Below are 21861 nucleotides of genomic sequence, written 5' to 3'. Positions count from 1 at the left end.
CACACAATATCTTGGAAAAAAAATAAGATCTTTGGCACATATAAAAAATTAATTAAAAAGAGAGGAAGATGGAACACTGACCCATATTCCTACAAGGGAACCGTGAGTTGAAGGGACTCCAGCGGCACCGGGGGCGAGCATCGGCTGACACCTCACACTAGCTTGCACCGTCCCCTGCCATGTCAGAGTCGAGACAAAATGAAACAATGCTTCTATCTGTGTCCGTATGAAAAGTAGGAGAACAAATGTCAGAGGGTCAGGTGTTTAACACTCAGCTCACTTACTACCTGTCATGGGCATGTGGGTTTGCAACCTTAGGTTTAAGCAGTGGCCTCAAGGGAAATGACAGAGAAGAATCAAAGACATCAAACGGCCAAAAGGGCAAGAGCTGGGGCACCTGGGTGGCTCAGTCGAGTGTCCAACGTCAGCTCAGGTCACAACCTCATGGTCTGTGAATTCAAGCCCTGCATCGGGCTCACTGCTATCAGGGCAGAGCCCGCGTCGAATGCTCTATCCCCCTCTCTCTTTGCCCCTCCCCCACTTATTCTCTCTCTCGAAAATAAACATTTGGGGCACCTGGGTGGCTCAGTCCATTAAGCATCTGACTCCTGGTTTCAGCTCAGGTCATGATCTCAGGGTTCATGGTCCCAAGCCCCACACTGGGCTCTGCGCTGACAGTGTGGAGCCTGCTTGGGATTCTCTCTCTCTCTCTCTCTCTCTCTCTCTCTCTCTCTCTCTGCTCCTCCCCTGCTTGCTTGCTCTCTCTTAAAGTAAATAAACTTTAAAAAAATGAATAAACATTAGGGAAAAAAGAGCAAAAGTTAACTTGATGCTTGTAAACATCAAGTGGTAGGGATCTCCCTCACATCTTCCCACTGGCTCTACTCCTGTCTCAGGGCAATTGTGCCTGTTAAAAAGCTTCTCTGTACTATTTTTTGCAACTTCTTGTGAGTCTATCTGTAATTATTTCAAAATAAAAGTTCAATAAAAAGAGAACTATTGTTTCCTTACACTCATTAGAAAGGTCCTCCTTCCTTCCTATACCTTACCCGGTCCTAAACTACAGGCCAAGTTTACTCCCCATCCCACCAGAGAGCTCCTCTATTATCCACAGCTCTTGTGCTCAGATCCCCTCCAACGGTCTCCTTCAAGGAGTAAAAAAGGAACATTTTCACATCTCTTGTCCCATATGGTATTCATTCAGGCAGCAGATATTTATTGAGCACCCATGAATGAGGTACTGTTCTAGATCGGGTATATAACAGAGAACTATGTTCTTGACTTCTGGAACCTATGCTACATTATGTCTAATGATGAAATACAAGCTATCATTACACTTTGTAGCAGTCATATTATACTACTCGTTCAATTGCACGTACAGCCTACTAAATTCCCCAATCCTTTCTCGTATACATTGCTCAGATTGTATACTCAAGCAACTAGGTCATTGGATCCAGATTTTTTTATGGTCATCCTTGTTCAATATTATTTTTTTAGAATCTGTTCTTTTCTTCAGTCTTTCAAGAACTTCTGGAATGCCAACATCTTTTCCACCTTAACACACACCCTACTCTTTCTTGTTTCTTGCTGTCCATAAATCCAATAAATAAACCTCTCAGTATAGTCAACCAAACCAGTCATTAAAATGTTTAACAGGACAGTCTGAGGTGACTAAGACCCCATGACATCTCACCAGCATCCACCCGACAGACATGGATCTATTCAGTACTCCACGGCTTCCCACACTCAACCAGCTAGGTAGGAATGCACCTGACTGTATTACCATATTTACATCTGTCCACAACAATATTATCGGGTTTAAGTCAGACACCTTCCTGAAGTTCTCAGTATGTTTACCAATTTTCCCTAATCATCTTGGGGAAAAAAAGAAGGATTTTTTAAATGGGAAGGGAACACTTAAAAACGAAGACCAAAGGAAGGGGAAAAGGTCATTATATAGCTTCCAAAAATAAATCAGAAATCTTAAAAACTACTAGATGGATTTTAGGGAGAAAATCAGTTTGTGGGGAAGTAGAAATGACACCACTGCTGAAAAACAAAATACTGCCTTTGAGACAATTTATGTAGTTATACACACTATGGCTCTGGCTATGGTACAGTTGAACACAATTAACACATTTAACAACTGGAAATTTTTTTATTGTTAAAGCCAAATGACTTTTTCTCCCCCAAATAAAAGCTTTTTGCCTTCAATACAGTCACTGGTTATTATTAAAAAATGGAAAGGTCTTTGAATTTCAACAAGTATTTTTGGACTCTATAAATTCTACAATTCATATTAGGGAGTCAGGTTGAACTCCTATCTGAAAATGCTAATATATATGAATAAGGCATAAAGCATGACACACAAGTTAATCTTTAGCACTTGGAACTGAAATCACATAGCAAGATAATTCATGAATATGGTAATAATTGTTCCCTGGCACAAAATCTGAAAGCACGTTATGCATTTTAAGTGGATTTTACATTTTAAGTGAACTTCCCCAGTATCATCTTCAAGCTTCAGAAGTAACATCCGGCATAAGTCATTATACAGACACAATCTGGGACTTTTGACAATTTGGCAAAAGCTGCGTAACAGTTGACTTTTTTCCCCACTAAGAAAAAAAGTTTTGCCCAACAATAATGCAAACAAGTTTATATGAGGCATATAGGACTTTACGAAAATAAACTATCAACATTTGAGACCTGTTTCTGTCTAAATGTTACTGAAAAATAATTACATTCATTAGGCCCAAATTTTTACTATTCATTCCTTCTTTTTAACCCTGCAGATGTTAAATCTAGCTGGGAAGTGACAAAATGAGATTTACTGCTAAACAGTCTAAATTTGTCCTTCTTCACTAAACTCCCAAAACCAAATGAAGCAGCATTATTTCAGTGCTATGGTAATTAAAGTACAACCCCTCACCCTGTCTTGCGTTATGTATGAAACTTACAAGGGCTCCATTTTATGCAGTGAAGAGGTCTTAAATACAAGTACTTAGGAAAAGCGGCCTTGTGTCCTATTGTGCTATGTCCAATTTGCTACAATTCTTCTCCTGCTCTCAAAATTTACGATTTGGGAATCGGAGCATGTTAACCTCCAGAGCAATTTCATTCCCTCCCAACTGCTCACCTGAATATATTTCCGCTGTGTTTCATCGTTTAAAACATGTGCAACGTGCTTAGAAAAGATCTTTTCTCTACCAGTTCTGGCATGGATACCAACCATAGTGACCCCTATGGGCCAAGGGGCATTTCCAATGGCCATCTGAAGATAAGCATCATTAGCCTAAAAAGAAAGAGATCAGAAAAGCAAAAATACTGGGTTGGTCCATATTTTTAAAGTATTTCACAGCCCTTTATGACATAATCTTCATCCATCTCCTGAGCATGTTGAAAGTATTACCATTCCCATTATTCAAACAAAAGAAATTCAAATATGAGGTGACCGATTGCCCTTCCCAGGACCACAAATGTCCTGGAAAAACAGAAACCAAAGCTAATCCTGTGAGTAAAAAGACAAACATGCCTTTGCAACCTTTGTGCACTGGAAATTAATACATTTCAGATCTGGAACTACCAGGTAGGTTTTTTGATGCACTGACACCAACTCCAGTTTGAGTCACCTTTAGACCCAGTCTTCTCCACAGGTGGTCACAAAGAAGACAGAGGTTAAGTGGTTTTTCATAATCCAACCCGCAACTGTATCCACTCCCTGCACAGCAGCACAGACCTCTGAAAGCAGCGGGGGCTCCGTGAGCTGGGACTATCACACAGGGTCCACAGCAGATGGATAAACAGAGATTAAATACTAACCCTCGAGTCGAATAGTTTAAGGATGAGATCGTTTCACTTTGGCCCCTCAGAACCTCCCACCTGCCAAGAACCTTAAAATAAAAGCTACAAAACGTAAAGACAGAAACCAATGAAGACAAATGGCTCTTTTTCTAAACCAAGCCCAGCTACCTGTGAGGGGAAAAAAAGGAGAAAACCAAAAGAGAAATCAAGTAAATTCTACAAGACCCCGAGGGTTTCAGAGACGCTTACCGTCAGGTCTCAAAGATATTCTAATTTTATAAATCCAATACCTATGTGTATGATATGTAGAGCTGATTAAAAAAAAAAAAAATTAGCCTACCAACAGACTAACTAGAAGTTCATTTTCTACCCTAAATTTGAATTTGCTCTACTCAGTAGTTTTAGAAAGCTTAATTTTTAAAAGCCCATTACATACTTATATCACTGATTCTGAACTGTACAAATTTTAACACTGGGTATTAACTGATAGAATTTCCAGTATTTGATTACCCCAAATTTCTAAAGAAAATTGTCCAAATAGGTTATTCAAGTTTCTTGGTTCTTCTGCGCTCTACGCAAAATGAACTTTCACCTGATTCGCAAATATGCAAATGCAAAAAGTAACAAGAGGGAAGGCACGCTCACTAGTAGACAAGTGATTTCTTCCCGAAGGGATGGTGACCTCATCTACCCACTCCAAGGCAACTGTCCTTAGTAAGCACCATGCAACTAACAGAAACTATCCAAGAATAAAATTGATAGACATAAAACACAAAAACATTTCCTTCGATGAAACTAGCCGGCTCTCCAACAGAAGGAGTAAAATCACTACTGGAGCCTCATCAGCATGAGGCTGCAGCACCCACAGGTGCCAGCCGGCCCTGTGTTTGGGAAGAGATGGTCAGAGCACAGGGGTAAGCCCGGTCGTTGCCACTTGTCTGGCAGAGCCCCACCTACTGCTCTGGAACAGCCGCTGGAACCGTCACGCTGAAATTCCCTACTCCCACACTCAGGAGGCACCGCCATGAGAAGCTTCCGCTTCAGACTCTGCTTATGGCCCAGATGCAGGGGCACTCATCCAATCCCCACTACCGGTACAGCAGGCCGCTCTCTTTGTGCTCCCCTCCGCCAGCTGACAGCCTTCCACTTGCCTTTCTGAAGTCGGCTCCAGGAACTCCGGGCCACAAGAGCGCTTTCTCCCTGTCGCCACCTCCTAGAGCCCATTCAGGAGGAAAGACACCGGGACAAGGGGTAAAGTCGTCCCTAACAAGGGGTCTGCTATTGTTGCTGTTCTGAAATGGGAGAGATGAATTCTGGCGGCCTTACTTGGAACGTTTTCTCATAGAAGTATAAAGGGTGGTTAAATTCCATTGTATCATTAGTACAATACTTTAGCTATATTACGGATTAAGTAGGCTTTTATAGCTGGCCTGGGAAACTAATCTACATAACACTGTTTCTATGGGAAAATTTGTTCCAAGCCATAATCTTGAACAATCTTTGAAATCCAATCCCATTCATGAAATGAACACTGCCTATATCCAGTTCATGCTCCGAAGAATCTTTACACCTACCTTAAAAATGACTAAAAAACCAGTGTAGTCAGAAAGTTTATTATCAATGTCTAAAAATAAGGCTGACAATACATTAGAGAATAAAAGATTTTGTCACTATTAATTCATTTCACGTTTACTCACATTTACTCTTAAAGCTCCTATGTAAAATACTCCCACGCTAAATAAACATAATCCACACAACCTAGACAGGCTCATACCGTGATTTTGATGCACAGCATGGTAACGTACCTTTACATATTCTCTCTGCAACATGAACTTAATAATATCTGTTATGGATTCTTTAATATCAGCAGGAAGATTCTGGAAAAGAAAAAACATCATCACTATTTTTGGAAGCTACTGTGTATAGTTCAAGATTGCATTTACTCTTTACGGATTGTTTTTTTAAAAATCAGTTAATAGAAGCATTTTCCAAGGAACCTTACCCTTTTCCGAAGCTTTCTGAAAAGGGGTCTGAGATAGGACTCAGTCTGTTTTTGAGTGGCACTGTTCAGTTTACCCTGCACACTGCGCTTCACGTAATCTTCTCTGGCATTCAGTTCTTTAGCCCAGACACCAAGGAGAAACTGTAGAAAGAATGGGCAAATTTAGACTACAGTGCCACCCAGTGGTTCAAAAAGTTTAAATGTTCTCTAAAATACGGAACAACATATTACCATCTTTAGAGTATATTTCTTGACTAATTAAAATATCCTCAATTACCGTTTAATTAATGAATTATTTCTGTGTATTGTGTCAGGTATGTTTTGCAGTGCCTCTGGCAAGTCACAAACTTCCCTGTTCTCTGTGTGTGTGTGTGTATTATATACATTCCTAATTCAACGATAATTTCTCTCAAAAAAAAAAAAAACAACTATCATATCTCACAGAAATATCTCGACAGAAATAAACTTTTACTCGTATTTCTATTATATAAAATTGAACCCACCGAGACTTATTTGCCATAATGGCATATGTGCTATGATACTTAATCAATCTTCCAAATATGTTGGCGCAGCACAGGCACATCCCAGAGATACCGCGGGTTTGGTTGCAGACCATCGCATTAATAAAGCAAATATCGCAAGAGCCCAATGAATTTTTTTAGTTTTCTAGTGCATATAGAAGTTCTGTTTACACTATAATGTAGTCTCTTAAGCGTACAACAGCATTATGTCTAAAAAACAATGTATGTGGCTTCATTTAAACATACTTTATTGCTAAAACATGCTAACCATCATCTGTGCTTTCACATCCTAATCACTGATCATGATTCGCCATCACAAATGTAATAATGATGAAAAGGTTTGAAATACTGCAAGCATCACCAAAATGTGACACAGTGACACAAAGTAAACAAACGCTCCTGGGAAAAAACGATGCCAGTACACTGGCTCGAAGCACAGCTGTCACAGACCCATCAATTTGTAAAATAAACCAACAAGCCAAAACGCATTATCTGCAAAGCACAATAAAGCCAAGCACTATAACATGGGGTATGCCACTGTTTGGACTTTCTACTTTTGCAGGAAAGAGGAGATTCAATTAAATATTCCCACTAAACCACCTGACTGAAGGGGAAGGAAGGAAAAAGAAAATAAATCAACTATGACTCATCCCCCCTCCCCTCTCCCAGCCCTGGAAAGCAGGCCTAGTGCCCCTTGGGTTTAAATGCAAAGAGCACCCTTTCTAGAGGTAGATAACCAGGGAAGGTGGAGGAAGACGTACCACCCCAGGGGCATCACCTATGCTCAACCTCTGTCCGGAGAGGAGAGGTGGTCACTCCAGAGGAAATTCCAGCTCACGCCAGCTCCCAAGCCCTATCTAATTCCATGCCATCTCAACAGACTGAGAATCCCGATGACTAATACACTGTACTTAAACAGTAAACACAAGTAAAAGCACTTCTCGTGTTTAAATCTCTTGGCACGAACATGGTTTGTGAATAAGTGCTAAAATGAATCTGACATTTGCACACACTCTACCTACCCCAGGAAAGCAAGAAATCCCACGGCCAGAGACGGATGGAGCTAACCATAGTGGGAATACGCAGCTATCTGCAGAACTGAGAAAACCAGCAGTCTCTGAAAGGTTGCTGATGTGTTTGCTTTTTTGTCCACTGCCAAGGTCTTCCCACCTCCTTCCTCTCCTTACTGCCATCACCACTCGTAAGAGCTTCTGGAACAAGCCCCTCACTGCACTCCCTCCTGGAGTATTTTTAAAAATTTTAAACTCCCCCAACTTCTCGTTCGTTCCACCGCTGTGATTCTTTTCTGTGTGTTTATGCTAAGTCAGTTTTAAAGTGCCACAGTGAAAGTACACGTACATCCCCTCAGACTAACCTCTCTACCCAAGTGCACGGCAGTGTTGGAAACCAGGTACCTACAAAACACGTTTAACGAGGGATTCCCTCTCCAGTCCTTGACCCTTGAATACGGTCCAAAAATTAAAGAACAGTTCGTAACCAACCCACACGTCCTTCTTTCGTAGCCCAAAAACACGTACCTTAAGGAATTTGGTAATGATGTCCATGTCTTTATGATCATCCCCTTTTCCTAAAGACTCTCCCAATGCCTGCAGAAAACAGAATGCTTCCGGTCATTTGTAAAGAGCAACGACGGAATACGTGTTATCAACGTGAGTTGAACACGGATCTTTATTACAGAAACTAACTGCTGTTTAAAAAAAAAAAAACAACTAAGGAATTTCTAGATAAAAAACAAAACTTGCTTTCGGCTCAGATCATGATCTCATGGTTCGTGAGATCGAGCCCTGTGTCAGGCTCTGTGCCCTTTGGGATTCTCTCTCTCCACCCCTCTCGTGCACACACACACTCTCTCAAAATAAACTTAAAAAAACGAAAAAGAAAATACACCTTGCCATTTAAATATAGAGAGTAGGCCATCTTTTATGAACCGAAAGACAAAAGATGGGGCTTTGAGGACTGACTACTAATGGAACGGAGATTTCTTTTTAGGAAAACAATGTTCTAGAATTAGATCGTGATGATGGTTCCATCAACCTGCAAATATACTAAAAATCAGTGAACTGAATATTTTAGATGGGTAAGCTGTATAATAAGTGATTATCATAATAAAGCTATTTCAGAAAAAAAAACAAGCTCAGAACTGGTTCCTCACACTAATTTTTTCTGTCAGATTTAGGGTGCATAGATAAGTGAGGGGGAGAAAGATAGGACACAATTACCAGAACTATGATCTTACTCATGCAGAGTGCAGCCAAGAATGAAAGGAAACAGAAAAATAACAGAAAAAAACAGTTCGTGTTTTATTAAGCAGTTAAAGCTTTAAACTAAGCCATAATTTTAGCTTGAGCTAGATATTTAGATAGTATGACACTGCTTTTTAATTAAGATTACACGTATCACACCATATTCATCACAGTGGCAAAGATGAGAAAGCAAGATACTGCCAAGTGCTGGCAGGGATGTGGAAACAAAGGGCACACACACACTGCTGATGCGGGTGTAGACCGGTATGGGCGTTCTAGGGAGCAGCCTGACAGTACTAGACAAGTGAAACATTTCTAACCCAGCAACCCTGCCTCTGAGTTCACAGGGGTATGTGCAAGACTGCTCCTCACAAAGCTGTCTGTGGTACTAGGGAGCCGGAGCAAGCCAGCTCTCAGGAGGAAGCAAAAAGTACAAGGCAGTGAATGCCACCGAGTACGAAATGCCACGCAGCAGTTAATTCAAAGGTTTAGAAATACGTGCAACATCAAGGATGGATCTTAAAAACACTTCTAAGTGGGAAAAGAAGAGTAAAAAAAAAATTAGTTTCACAGTATAGTATCATTTATAAGTATTCAAAACACAGGCATACACAACACTACTGGCTTTACAAGACCATCAACAGATACAAGGATGCGTGTCAAACATAGCCAAATGATTACTTTTGGAGGCAGGAAGTAGGATAATGTGAGTGGACGTTGAGGAAAAAGGGAGTGATAAGTAAAAGCATGAAATTTCAAATGGGCCTTTGTGCCCCGAAGTGAGCAACCCGATGACCTCAGGAATCTTCTCCAGGGAATGGAAGGTATGCCAGGGAATGAAGACAGGTGGGCGTAGAGATTACCTCTAACTCCTCGATTGTGGTGTTTTCTTCATGAACTTTCAAGTCATTCTGTGTGTCTTCCTCTCCAGGTTCCTGGCCACCAACAAGCTCATTGAGGTATTGCTGGTCGATCTTATCCAAAGCTGCTTTCAGATCATTTCTCAATCCCTGAGAAGGGTGAAAAATTACACCTCCTATGAAATCTCACTGGTATTTCACTTTTGATTCTTCACTAAGTCCAAGTCATTTTCTTCCTCCACAAGTAGTTAAGAGCTTAGTAAAATTAGGGACTCAAGTAAGATTTCAATTTATTACACAGCTATCATCGGTGTCCAAAGTTAATTATCATGAACATATTTAAATGTGAAAGAATGTATGCACAACAGCTCCTCTGGTCAGAAAAATAAAGTGTATGTGTGACAAATGCAAATGAGAATACTCACAAATGCTTTAATTTTCTAGTGAGGTCTAGTGAAAGTGAGCCCTCAACCCATTTTTCCAGTTGACTTAAAATGTCTAGCCTTACCACAACTATTCTGAATTCCTGTAACATTCAGCAATGTCAACTAGTATCTCATCTATATCCTGGGCTTTTACGAGGTTTCTAATAAATCAGCAAATTCCACATTCTATTCACATCCAGTTTGTGACCACTTGATAAAAACAGAAGCCTTAAAGCTGGACCCAATACCTTACACCACACATAAAAATTCAAAACAGGAGTGCCCGGGGTGGCTCAGTAAGTTAAGCGTCTCACTTCAGCTCAGGTCACAATCCCATGGTTCGTGAGTTCGAGCCCTGTGTTGGGCTCTGTGCTGACAGCGCAGAGCCTGGAGCCTGCTTCAGATTCTGTGTCTCCTTTTCTCTCTGTCTTCCCCCATTCACACTCTGTCTCTCTCAAAAGTAAACATTAAAAAAAAAATTAACTCGAAACGGATCAAAGATGGGAATGCAAGCTGGTGCAGCCACTCTGGAAAACAGCATGGAGGTTCCTCAGAAAACTAAAAATAGCACTACCCTACGACCCAGCAATTGCACTACTAGGCATTTATCCAAGGCATACAGGTGTGCTGTTTCAAAGGGACACATGCACCCCAATTTTATAGTAGCACTATCGACAACAGCCAAAGTATGGAAAGAGGCAAATGTCCATCGATGGATGAATGGATAAAGATGTGGTGTGTGTGTGTGTGTGTGTGTGTGTGTGTATTTATATATATGTACAATGGAGTATTACTCGGCAACCAAAAAGAATGAAATCTTGCCATTTACAACTACATGGACGGAACTGGAGGGTATTATACTAAGTGATATTAGTCAGAGAAAGACAAAAATCATGACTTCACTCCTATGAGGACTTTAAGAGACAAAACAGAGGAACATAAGGGAAGGGAAACAAAAATAATATAAAAACAGGGAGGGGGACAAAACAGAAGAGACTCATAAATATGGAGAACAAACTAAGGATTATGGGAGGGGTTTGGGGGGGGGGGGGTTGCTAAACGGGTAAGGGGCACTAAGGAATCTACTCCTGAAATCATTGTTGCAGTATATGCTAACTAATTTGGATGCAAATTTAAAAAAATAAAACAAGTTAAAATTTAAAAAAAAAATGATAAAACTCTTAAAACACACACACAAATGGATCCAAGACACAAATGTAATAGTTAAAACTGTAAAACTCTTATAAGACAACACATGGGAAAAGCTTCATGATACTGGATTTGGCAATCATCCCTTGGATACAACACCAAAAGCACAGGCCAAAAAAAAAAAAAAAATAGGTACACTGGACTTCATCAAACATGAAAACTTTTCTGCAAAGATACTATCACCAGAGTGAAAAGATAACCCATGGAATGGGAGAAGTACTTGTAAATTACTAATATGATAATGACTAATATCCAAAATATATCAAGAACTCCTACAAATTAACAACAACAAACCCTACCTCATTAAAAATGGGCAAAGGTCTTAAATAGAAGACTACATCCAAAAAAATAAAAATAAATTAAAAAAGAAGACCACACACAAAAGGCCAATAAGCAAACAAGAAGATGTTTAACATTACTACTCATTAGGGAAATGCGAATCAAAACCACAGTAAAATAACACTTCAACCCGACAGAATGGCTATGATCAAAAATAACAGTAAGCATTAAGTACTGGCCAGGATGTGGAACGATGGAACCCTTCGTTGCTGGAAATGTGAAATGGTGCAGCTGCTGTGGAAAATGGTATGGCGAGAACCTCAGAAAGTGACACATACCCACTCCAAGACACATTCTAATTAAAATGTCTAAAGGTAAAGAAAGGCAAGGAGAGAATGTTAAAAGCAGCAAAAGAAAAACCACTTGCTGAGTATAAAGGAACCCCCATAAGACTATTGGCAGACTTTTTAGCAGGTTTGCAGAACAAAGGGGGTGGCACGATATATTCGATATATTCGAAGTGCCAGAAGGAAAAACTTCCAAACAAGAATACTCTACCAGGAAGTTATCATTCAGAATTGCAGAAAGAGTCTTGCAGACAAGCAAAACTAAAGAAGTTCATCACCTCTGGACCAGCCTTACAAGGAATGTTAAGGGGCCTTCTTTAAGCAGAAAAGAGTGCTAATTAGTAACACCGTACGAAAGTATAAATCTCACTGAAATAGGTAAATATATGTATTATAAAGGTAGTAGATCACTTTACAAAGCTAGTAGGAAGATTTCAAGACAAAAGCAGTAAAACTGTAACTACAAGAATTAAAGGATTTACAAGGTAAGAACATGTAAAATATGACATCAAAAAACCTAAGACGTGGCAGACAGTAGTAAAAATGTAAAGCTTTAAAATTCAATCACACTTAAGTTGTTATCAGCTTAAAATAGTCTTGCAGTTAGTGCACAAGGATGTGGTGCCACAGCACAGGGACTACAGTTAATACCACACTGCATATTTAAATGATTTACTTATGTTTGAGAGAGAAAGAGCATGAGCAGGAGAAGGGCAGAGAGAAAGGAAGACAGAGGATCCAAAGTAGGCTCCGAGATGTCAGCACAGAGTTCGATATGGGTATCGAACTCAAGAACTGTGAGCCCATGACCTGAGCCAAAGTCGGACGCTTAACCGACTGAGCCACCCAGGGGCCCCTGGTATTGCATATTTAAAAGTTGTCAAGAGTAGAGCTTGAAAGTCCTCAACACAAGAAAAACATTTTTAACTATGTATGGTGACAGATATTAACCAGACTTACTGCGGTGATCATTTTACAATATACGCAAATATCAAATCACTAAGCTGTATACCTGAAACTAATACATCCATTATACCTCAATTTGTTTTAAAAAATGTACTAATAGACTCTGTAGCATCTGGGACAAGCTTGAGCAAGATTAAAATACAACAGGTTGGGGACACCCTGCGTGGCTCAGAGAGTTAAGCGTCCAACTCTTGTTTTTGGCTCAGGTCATAATCTCATGGTTTGTGAATTCAAGCCCCGCTGTCATCACAGAGCATGCTTGGGATTCTCTCTCCCTTCCTCTCTCTCTCTGCCCCTCCCCTCCCCTTCCCTGCTCGTGCTCACTCTCTCAGAATAAACATTTAAAAAAATTTTTTTTAAATACAGCAGGTTGTAATAAATACCAATAACTAGAAAAATTTTCAAGTAATTAAGTATGACTAGTAGAAAAATTAAATCACATAATAATTTCATAGTTCACATTAATATTTTAATACTATCTTCAAACAAGGAAGGAGACTCTGGATATAGAAGAGAAATAAATATTGGTGAAATGAAGCATCACAAAAACCAGTCTAAGACTTTAAGGTTTTGTTTTAGAGACAGAAGGTGCACATACAGACAAGAAGAGGGGAGAGGGACAGAGGGATAGAGAATGTCAAGCCAGCTCCACACTCAGCATGGAGCCTGATGCGGGGCTCGATCCCACGACCCTGGGATCATGACCTGAGCCAGAATCAACAGTTGGATGCTCAGCCAACTGAGCCACCCAGGTGCCCCTAAGTTAAGGTTTTCAAAAGGACTGAAAATTTTAAAAAGATTGTTGTGAACATTAAACAAAACTGAAGAAAATTTTTAAATTCATTTATGCTTGAAAAGAAAAAAGTTAAACACAGAATCGCTACATAATCCACCAATCCCACATCTGGGTACGTACACAGAAGTGAAAGCAGGAACCTGAACAGATATTTGTAAACCTATGTTCAAAGCCAGCGGCAGTATTCACTGCCAAAAGTGAGAAACAACTCAAAAGGTAGAAACAACTCAAATGTCCACTGTAGCCGAATGGATAAAAACAATGGGATCCATACACGCAACACAGTATTACTCAGCCTTAAAAAGGAAGGAAATTTGGACACATCCTACCACGTGGAAGGACCTTTAAGATACCATGTAGTTGGGAGGTCAGTCCAGGGATCCTTCACATGACCACAGTCGGCCCTCATCTGACTGCAACCCCATGCAAGAACACAAGCAAATAACTGCCCAGTGTACCCCCAAACTACAGAATTGTGAGATATCATTAATTAAGTTACTAAGTTTCAGGATGGTTTGTTAGTCATATAGGACCAAGAAAGATTTTACAATAATAAACTGTCGGAAGCTACTAAGTTTTGGGGTGATCTGTTACACAGCCATAGGTCACCCCAGCTATCCCTCAGTAACTGACAGAGCAGATTAGTTAGTAAGGCCACAGAAGAGCTGAACAATACTACCATTGGGTAACTGACATTTACCCAGCGTATAAAATGCATTCTTTTCAAAAGTCCATGGAATATTCACCAAGACAACCCATATGCTTATCAGAGCCCTATGTGTTAAGAGCGAACACTATTAACCTTTTAGACAAAGTACAGAAGCGTATCTCTCCAAAACCGTGGGATAGGCAAATATTTCTTAAGCAAAACACCAAAAGCAGCAACCATAAAAAAGAAGTGGATTCCATCCAAATTTGAAACTTCTGCCCATCAAAAGACACCATGAAGAGAATAGGTAAGCCAAAACCTAGCAGAAAAGAGTCATAAAACATGTATCTGTATATCTGACAAAGGACTTGTATTCAGGAATATATAAAGAACTCCTAGAATTCAAAAGTAAGAAGGCCAGCAACCTAATTAAAACATGAACAAAAGATTTTTACACATACTGCACAGAGAAATATACGGGCTGTAAGTCTATGAAAAGATGTTCATTACCTTTAGTTACCAGGGAGCTATAAATAGAACCACAGTTAAATACTGAAATACTACTACACCTACAAGAGAATGGTTACAATTTAAAACACTTACAATAAAAAAGGCTGAGGACATTTGGAAATACTTGGCATTTCTAAAGAACTTAATCATACATTTACTCTTACTATTCAGCCCTTCTACTTCAGGTATTTACCAAGAGATGTAACCTTTATTTACTCAGGAGAAATAACACAGACCCAAAAAAGACTTGTGCAGGTGCCTGGGTGGCTCAGTTGAGTAAGTGTCCGACTTTTGATCTCGGCTCAGGTCATGATGTCAGTTCATGGGACTGAGCCCCACACTGCTCAGCGCTGAGCCTGCCTGGGATGCTCTCTTTTTCTGTCTGTGCCCCTCCCCCACTTGGGCGCGCAAGCGTGCTCTCTCAAAAAAAACGAAAAAAAGACTAGTCAGAGCAGTTTTATTCTTAATAGCCCAAATTTGGACACAAACGGTGGTATATTCAGACAAATGAAGATCATCACCAATGACAACTACTGATTTCTGCAGTAACAACGACGAATCTAAAAACTATGCTCAGAGTAAGAAGCCAGACATGCTCTCATGACTCCATCTACATGACATACTCGAACAAGCAAAATTAACCTACTGTGACAGAATTTTCAAAGGTGGTTGTGCACACATGGAGGAGATGGAATAGGAGGACTGGCTAAGAAGGGGCACTAGGTGACTTTCCTGTGTGAGAAAAACACTGTGCATCTTCATAAGGGTGGTGGTCACATGCTTACATGAATTCGTCAAAATGCACTGAACTGTATGCTTAAGATAGGTGCCGTTAATTAAGACAGGTGCTTTTAATTAAATTAGACGGGTGCTTTTTAAAAAATTAAACGTTAAAGATTTACTTCAGCAGCAGTAATCTGGCAACTTCATTGTTCCATTTTTGCCTAGAACAACGCAAGTGCTCAAACCCCATACTATTCTAGTTTATGTGGTACAGTGATATTCTCCGAGTTTTGTCCTGACTTCTTACCTTGTTAACTTCCGGTGTGAGGATCTCTATTTTTCTTAAACGCTGAAATGCATCATAATCAGTTTCTCCAAATAGTCTGATTGGTTCTCCTCTTTCTCTCAATCTTCTGATAACCTAGTAAAAAAATCAGTAATAATAGTAATCCCTATGTTTTTAGTAATAATAATTCCTCCTTTAGGTTACCAAATACATTATTTCAAAATTGAAATAGAAAAAGTCAGTTGTCCTTATTTTTTCTTCAATTTTCCGTGAACAGATCTAGTGAGTTACTGTCACATCTGAAAATCTCTAACGTGTTTTGCGTACTTTGGCTGTTTCGGCAAAGGCTCCATCTGGATAACAGAATACATAAGAAAAGCATGAAGATGGGAGGGAGTGGTAACTTTTAAATACAGAAGGAAAATAAAGTCTAGAGTCATCCAAGAACTCACTGACCAGAGCCTGGAGTCAGCACTGTAATGCTCCATTAAAAACCAAAAACTTACCCTCAGAAGAGATGGGAGTTAGGATCAGGGCGGGGCACCGGTAAGGCTTTTGAGGGGCTGGAAATACTCTTTCTTGACCTGCGTGATCGTTACCTGGGGTTTTTTTGTCATTACCCATTATATTGCACACGCATGTTTTATACACTCTTTGTATCCATGTTGCATCTCATAAGAAAAAAATAAATTTTAATTGTGAAAAATAAAGGTTGATCCAAAATTGTTCTCAAGTAACAAGAAAGAATTTTATCTGGAAACATAAATAGTGGCACAGAAACCATTGGTAGGGCTCCCACTGAATTAACCAAAGCTTCGTATTAAAAAGATGCTTAAGAGGCCATCCAATGCTATCTCCAATCAAGGCAGACATGACTTCCAAAACACCTCTGCCAGGCCTGTCGGGCAAATGCCAGGGATCACACCTCATCATGAAACAGGCCGTCCCAATTTTGGACACATACTTTCACATATGTTTTACTTCTCAAAATAAACTAAAACCTCCCTCCCTCAGAATTCTACCAATATGCCTTAGTTCTACTTTATGCAACCACAAGAACACTAAATTCTTTTCCAAAATTACAGCTACTGTCAATGGATTTTTTTTTTCTTTTGTGTCCCCAATATTCTTCTCTTGGGGCTAGGTATTCCAAGTTCCTTTCACCTAATTTTCACATGACAGCTTTTAGAGTCAGATCATCCTTTCCTCTGTAAGTTTCCTTTCGTTCAAAGTTCATTTTTGTTTTGTATCGCTCTATATAGTTTGAATTCTTTATGTCACATGACTTTCTTGAGATGTTTTTGTTGTTGTTTTTGGCTTTTTAAGAAAAAGAACAGTTGGTCCTGACTAGAGTCTAAAAAGCACTGTAGCTGAGAGCACAAAGTAGCATAACCTGTCTACAGAGCCTGGCGGTCCTATGTACCCCAAGTCGTAGAAACATTCAGTCTTTACTCAACAGACTGCAGAAACCATGCTTCTCACAAATCTTCCAAAAGAAATAACCATACGTTAGCATGCACGCAATGCCATCTGTAGAAGGATGCTCATCTTAGTATGATTTCTAAGAGGGATGTGCTAAAGCAATCTAAAGGACCATTACTATTTGGTTTTTATTTATTTATTTATTTTTTATTTTAAAAAAAAATTTTTTTTTTTTTTTTTACATTTATTTTTAAGACAGAGAGAGACAGAGCATGAATGGGGGAGGGGCAGACAGAGAGGGAGACACAGAATGGGAAGCAGGCTCCAGGCTCTGAGCCATCAGCCCAGAGCCTGACGCGGGGATCGAACTCACGGTCTGTGAGATCATGACCTGAGCTGAAGTCAGACGCTTAACCGACAGAGCCACCCAGGCGCCCCACTATTTGGTTTTTAAAAGAATAATTGGCTTTAAAAATATTATGGGAAATTATGTAGTCATAAAAAATTATACAGATCTCTGTGTTTTGACCTATAGACATATTCAGAGAAAGTTATAAAACAGTATTTTTAAAACAATTTAGAGGTGCCTGGGTGGCTCAGTCGGTGAAGTACCTGACTCCTGATTTCGGCTCAGGTCATGATCTCATGGTTCATGAGATCGAGCCCCACGTCAGGCTCTGCACCATTAGCGCAGGCTGGGAGTCTCTCTCTCCCTTTCTCTCTGTTCCTCTCCTGCTTGCACTCTCCTCCCCTCTCTCCAAATACATAAACATTTAAAAAACTAAAAATAAATAAAGTAAAATAATTTAGACAAGTAACTTAAGGATAATTACTTAGAATGTATACACTTATTTAGAACAATGTGTTTAGTTTCTAAAGTTTAGAAACATATTCTTTTAAAAGTTCAAGAATAACAAGAAAAGCAAAGATTTAGAACTTCATGAATACTGCACAGTATTTTAATCCAGTAGGTCACGTTATGTAGGCAATGACGACATAAAACTTACTGGAAAGAAATGGAAATAAATGCAAATGCTGTGGAGGTTTTTCTTTTTTTCATGAAACACTCATACATAAACTTACCTCTTGCCTAGAAAGAGTCATGGGTAACTTTTCCTCTGCAAGTTCAAGTTCTAACACAGGATTCGAAGAAGTTAATGGTTTCTGGTTCTCCTCTTTTGGCTGTATCTATATTAATAGCCAAAAGAAATCAAATTCAGCTTTTACAGTATGATACAGCTAGTACTGATCATTCTATGCATTAACTGCTCATGGAAATTAAACAGGTTTTAAATATTGGAGGTTTCCTAAATGTTCCACTGAGGAACTCCTAATAAATGTGCCTGCATTTGAGAACTCATCAAACTTCACCGTCTCAGGGACACAGCCAGCAAGCACACACACAAGGAGATAGCACCCTTGCTACTGAAAAGCGGCAAATGTATAATGATTTCTAAAATCTAAAACCTACAAGGGCTAAAATTTAGGCTCGTTTCTCCCTAGACTCGAAACAAGTTAAACTCTTTTCTTAAAAACCATCAACTTGCTTCTCCTCTTTGAGAAAATCACCTCATAGGGTTGTTTGATCCTTGTTCTGGGTTTTAATGAAATAAACAAACAAAAAAAAAGTGTTTTCTAAGAAATCTGTGAAGCCTCAAGCTCCTGCTTTTTCCTACCCCCCTTTTTGAAAGGGGGGATTCCAAGAGCACCGAGACCACTGCTGGACATGTGGAAATACTCCCAAAGCTACACACAATGTGCCAACAGACCGAGCTCTGAACCTTGGGGGGAAATAACAGCACAACAGCACCAACCAGAGAGACAGCACCTTTCTCCTCATACCCCACCCCGCACCCCCGCTCCCAAGAATGGACATTCTTGTATGTATGAACCTGCGGGGTGGGGCGGGAGGGATCTTTTCACGTACTGAGTCTGCTGTCCAGCTCACAGTTTAGGAAAATTAAGTTCAACAATTCGTAAGCCCCAAGGTGTAGTCTGTAAAAAGATACTGAAACATGGTTTCCCACCTGATCATAGGACTAATTTCAAATGCCAAAAGATTAAAAAAAAAATAAAAAATAGAAGGCCAACATTAAAGAAATACTCACATTCCGTTAAGAAGGCTATAATGGTTAAAAATGATATCATTTCTGATTCTATGGTTCATGGCTAACTGTTAGGTTAATGTTAACAGTGCTGACAGAAAACTGAGGTACAAAAATCAACTCCTGTATTTTCACAAACGAAATCGGCATCAAGCCTTAAAAATGGAACCTAGTTTTCCTAAGAGAATGGAAGTGAGACATGCTGCATTTCCATTACTACCAAAAAGGAAATATTAAACACGATTTAGAAAGAAAAGCCTGTGCTTTCTCTTTAAGCATAAAAACAGGCATTTCTCCAAAACTCTCGGGATGACAAGCACTCTTAATTACAGAACGCCAGTTACGTTCTGTCCGCTGGACCCAATGCCACCAGCAGTGTCTCTACGGTAGTTCCTCTGCTTTAGTGCTTTTCTCTACAGAAGCAAAAAGTACTGACCTATAACTGAAGCAATGTAAGCAAAGCAAAACCGCCTGGTTTTAATTCTTTTCCTACTTGACCAAAACGTTGAAAAGGTTCAAATTTAGGCATCTGGGAAAGCAACAAGTCAGCAGACTAAATCCATGGTAAACGATTCTCATTCCAGACCAAGTGTGAGTTAGACAACAATGGACAAGAAAAGATGAGAATTCTTCTGTCCTGGTATCCATTCGCTGGCTATTTACATAAAATGTATTTTATTTTTCCTAAGCTAGAAGCGAGTGAAATCCATACATTTATGGAAAATATCAAAATAAAAATGCAAACTTCTGTATTTTAGACATCCATGAGAAACATAAAACTACATTTCCAATACCTGCCCCCTGCCCACACTACGAAATAAAACCAAATGCATATACATACCATTCGCATTCCTCATGCTTCCTTTCAGAAATGCTATGCCAGATAAATTGATCTCCAGACTTTCCCCATTACATGCACAAGAGTATTATATTATACACATGGTTCACAAGCAAAAAGTTACTGTCAAATTTAGGATTTGGCACAAGTATTTCAACACAATTTCTCGGTCTTGTTTAAGAAAGTATTAAACTAGATACAGTCTTCTTTTAAAATGATTTAAACCTCAACTTCACCTCATAACATTTAACCCCTCCCAATAAAAACCCCAATATGTTATTCAACTAGGAGAAGAGTTGGATAGGATAATAATAGGGTAACCTCAAGGACACTTTGAGTCATGCCTCTAAAATAGTCTTCCAGGCCACTCATTCGTTTCTATTATTTCTATACATTCTCTACACACTAGACCTTATCACACAAAAGCACAGTGTTACATGGCATTTTGCCTCAGGCAGAGGTACTTGGGGCCAAAAGGAACTATTAACAATGCAAACATAAAAACAATGGCTTAAAATATTCCAGTGAAAGTGGGGAAACACCACAAGGTGCTACCACCTCGGTTGTGGTCGAATGAGTAAAATGTTTTGAAACCCTTTAAAATGGACTTTTATTGGGAGGTGGGGGGAGGAGCTGGTGGTTGGTGGAGATGAAGATGAGGCGGAATCAGACCCAAAAAATTCAAAGAAACAAAATTCAAGCTTTGATCTCAAGCCACTTCATGCTGTCCACAAAAGCCAAACCATTCCAAGCCAGAAGGCATGCATGTATTTGCCTGAATTCAAGATTTAAAAAAAAAGAAAGAAAAAAGAAAAAAAACTCCTACCTCTCCCGATGGCTTCTCATTTATAGGCTAACGTATAACATTGATAAATTGAACAGAGATCAATAATTTTGTCACTTTGACAACAGCTATATAAATTTAAACTCAGAAATATACGACTTAACACAAAAGCAGAGAGCCCTACCTTGTAGCCACATCTTTCAAAATACGCTTCCTCTTCTTTTTTGGCAAGTTCACTACGCTTGAAATACTTTTTATTTTCCTATTGAAGAAAGAAGTACGTTAATAGGTCCCTGGGTAAAATTTCATGTTCCGTAGGCAACCTACCAACACTTGAGTTTATCAAGAGCATGGTAAAGCCGGGTATATTATACTGAATCCCTCAACATGCCATCTGTCTTCTATCTGCTCTAAGTATGAAGTCTTTTTCTTGCAGTATCATTTTAACAGGCATATCCAGCAAAGAGAAGAAACCAACAATATTTTCCAAATGTTCACGTTGTTTTCATTTAATTCCCCAATGTTTAGGTTCAATGATAATTTCTACAAATGAATTCATTAGGAACTACAAAAAATAGGATGCTTTAATTATTTTCTTCCAACAGAAACAATCAAAGATTATGGTTAACTGTTATCTGACATCTTAACTGCCATTACCCAGAGAGCTCCTAGGGTGTGTCCAAAATCTTTTTGTCACTTGGAATCTTTCTGTACCAATTAATTATATTTGTACTGATCAATTCTTAAAATCATATTAATTCTTAATCTAGACATAAAATGGTGTGAGAGTCTTTATTAGCAATTAGCAAGATCGTTTAAAGTTATTTGTTTTATATGATTCAATGTTATGAGACCAGCTCTAAGTCTGTAGGAGAAAAAAAAAAAGTTCTTTCTATACTAAATACAAAATCATTCTTGCTGTTAAATCTACATTCCCTAATTTGGATGTTGTTCCGTCTACAGTTGTGCCATTTGGATATTATTCCAGTAATGATTTAGCTCAAATAAAGATACTGCCCTACTTTATTAGTAGTAATTATAAGGGTACCTCAATGGTACCTCCATACATGT

At 39.2% G+C, this 21861-nt stretch overlaps 1 protein-coding gene across 5 annotated transcripts in view; it reads right to left on the bottom strand.

Annotated features, from left to right (window-relative positions):
- Positions 1-21861, bottom strand: part of PRPF18 (pre-mRNA processing factor 18) — a 66066-nt gene that overhangs the window by 27089 nt on the left and 17116 nt on the right. For 2 of the 5 annotated variants that reach the window (XM_060659584.3, XM_060659587.3), the window contains exons 2-10: positions 20975-21052; positions 20833-20859; positions 18147-18251; positions 15663-15776; positions 9455-9601; positions 7866-7934; positions 5807-5947; positions 5610-5681; positions 3140-3295 (exon numbers count right to left, since the gene is read on the bottom strand). In XM_060659584.3, the coding sequence (XP_060515567.2) occupies positions 3140-3295; positions 5610-5681; positions 5807-5947; positions 7866-7934; positions 9455-9601; positions 15663-15776; positions 18147-18251; positions 20833-20859; positions 20975-21052 (909 nt within the window). The remainder of the gene's footprint in view (positions 1-3139; positions 3296-5609; positions 5682-5806; positions 5948-7865; positions 7935-9454; positions 9602-15662; positions 15777-18146; positions 18252-20832; positions 20860-20974; positions 21053-21861) is intronic. The other 3 variants (XM_060659585.3, XM_060659588.3, XM_060659589.3) reach the window with 2 other exon arrangements.

The sequence above is a fragment of the Panthera onca genome, chromosome B4, assembly GCF_046562875.1.
Source record: "Panthera onca isolate mPanOnc1 chromosome B4, mPanOnc1 haplotype 2, whole genome shotgun sequence".
NCBI lineage: Eukaryota > Metazoa > Chordata > Mammalia > Carnivora > Felidae > Panthera > Panthera onca.
This window is presented reverse-complemented; position numbering and strand designations above follow the sequence as displayed.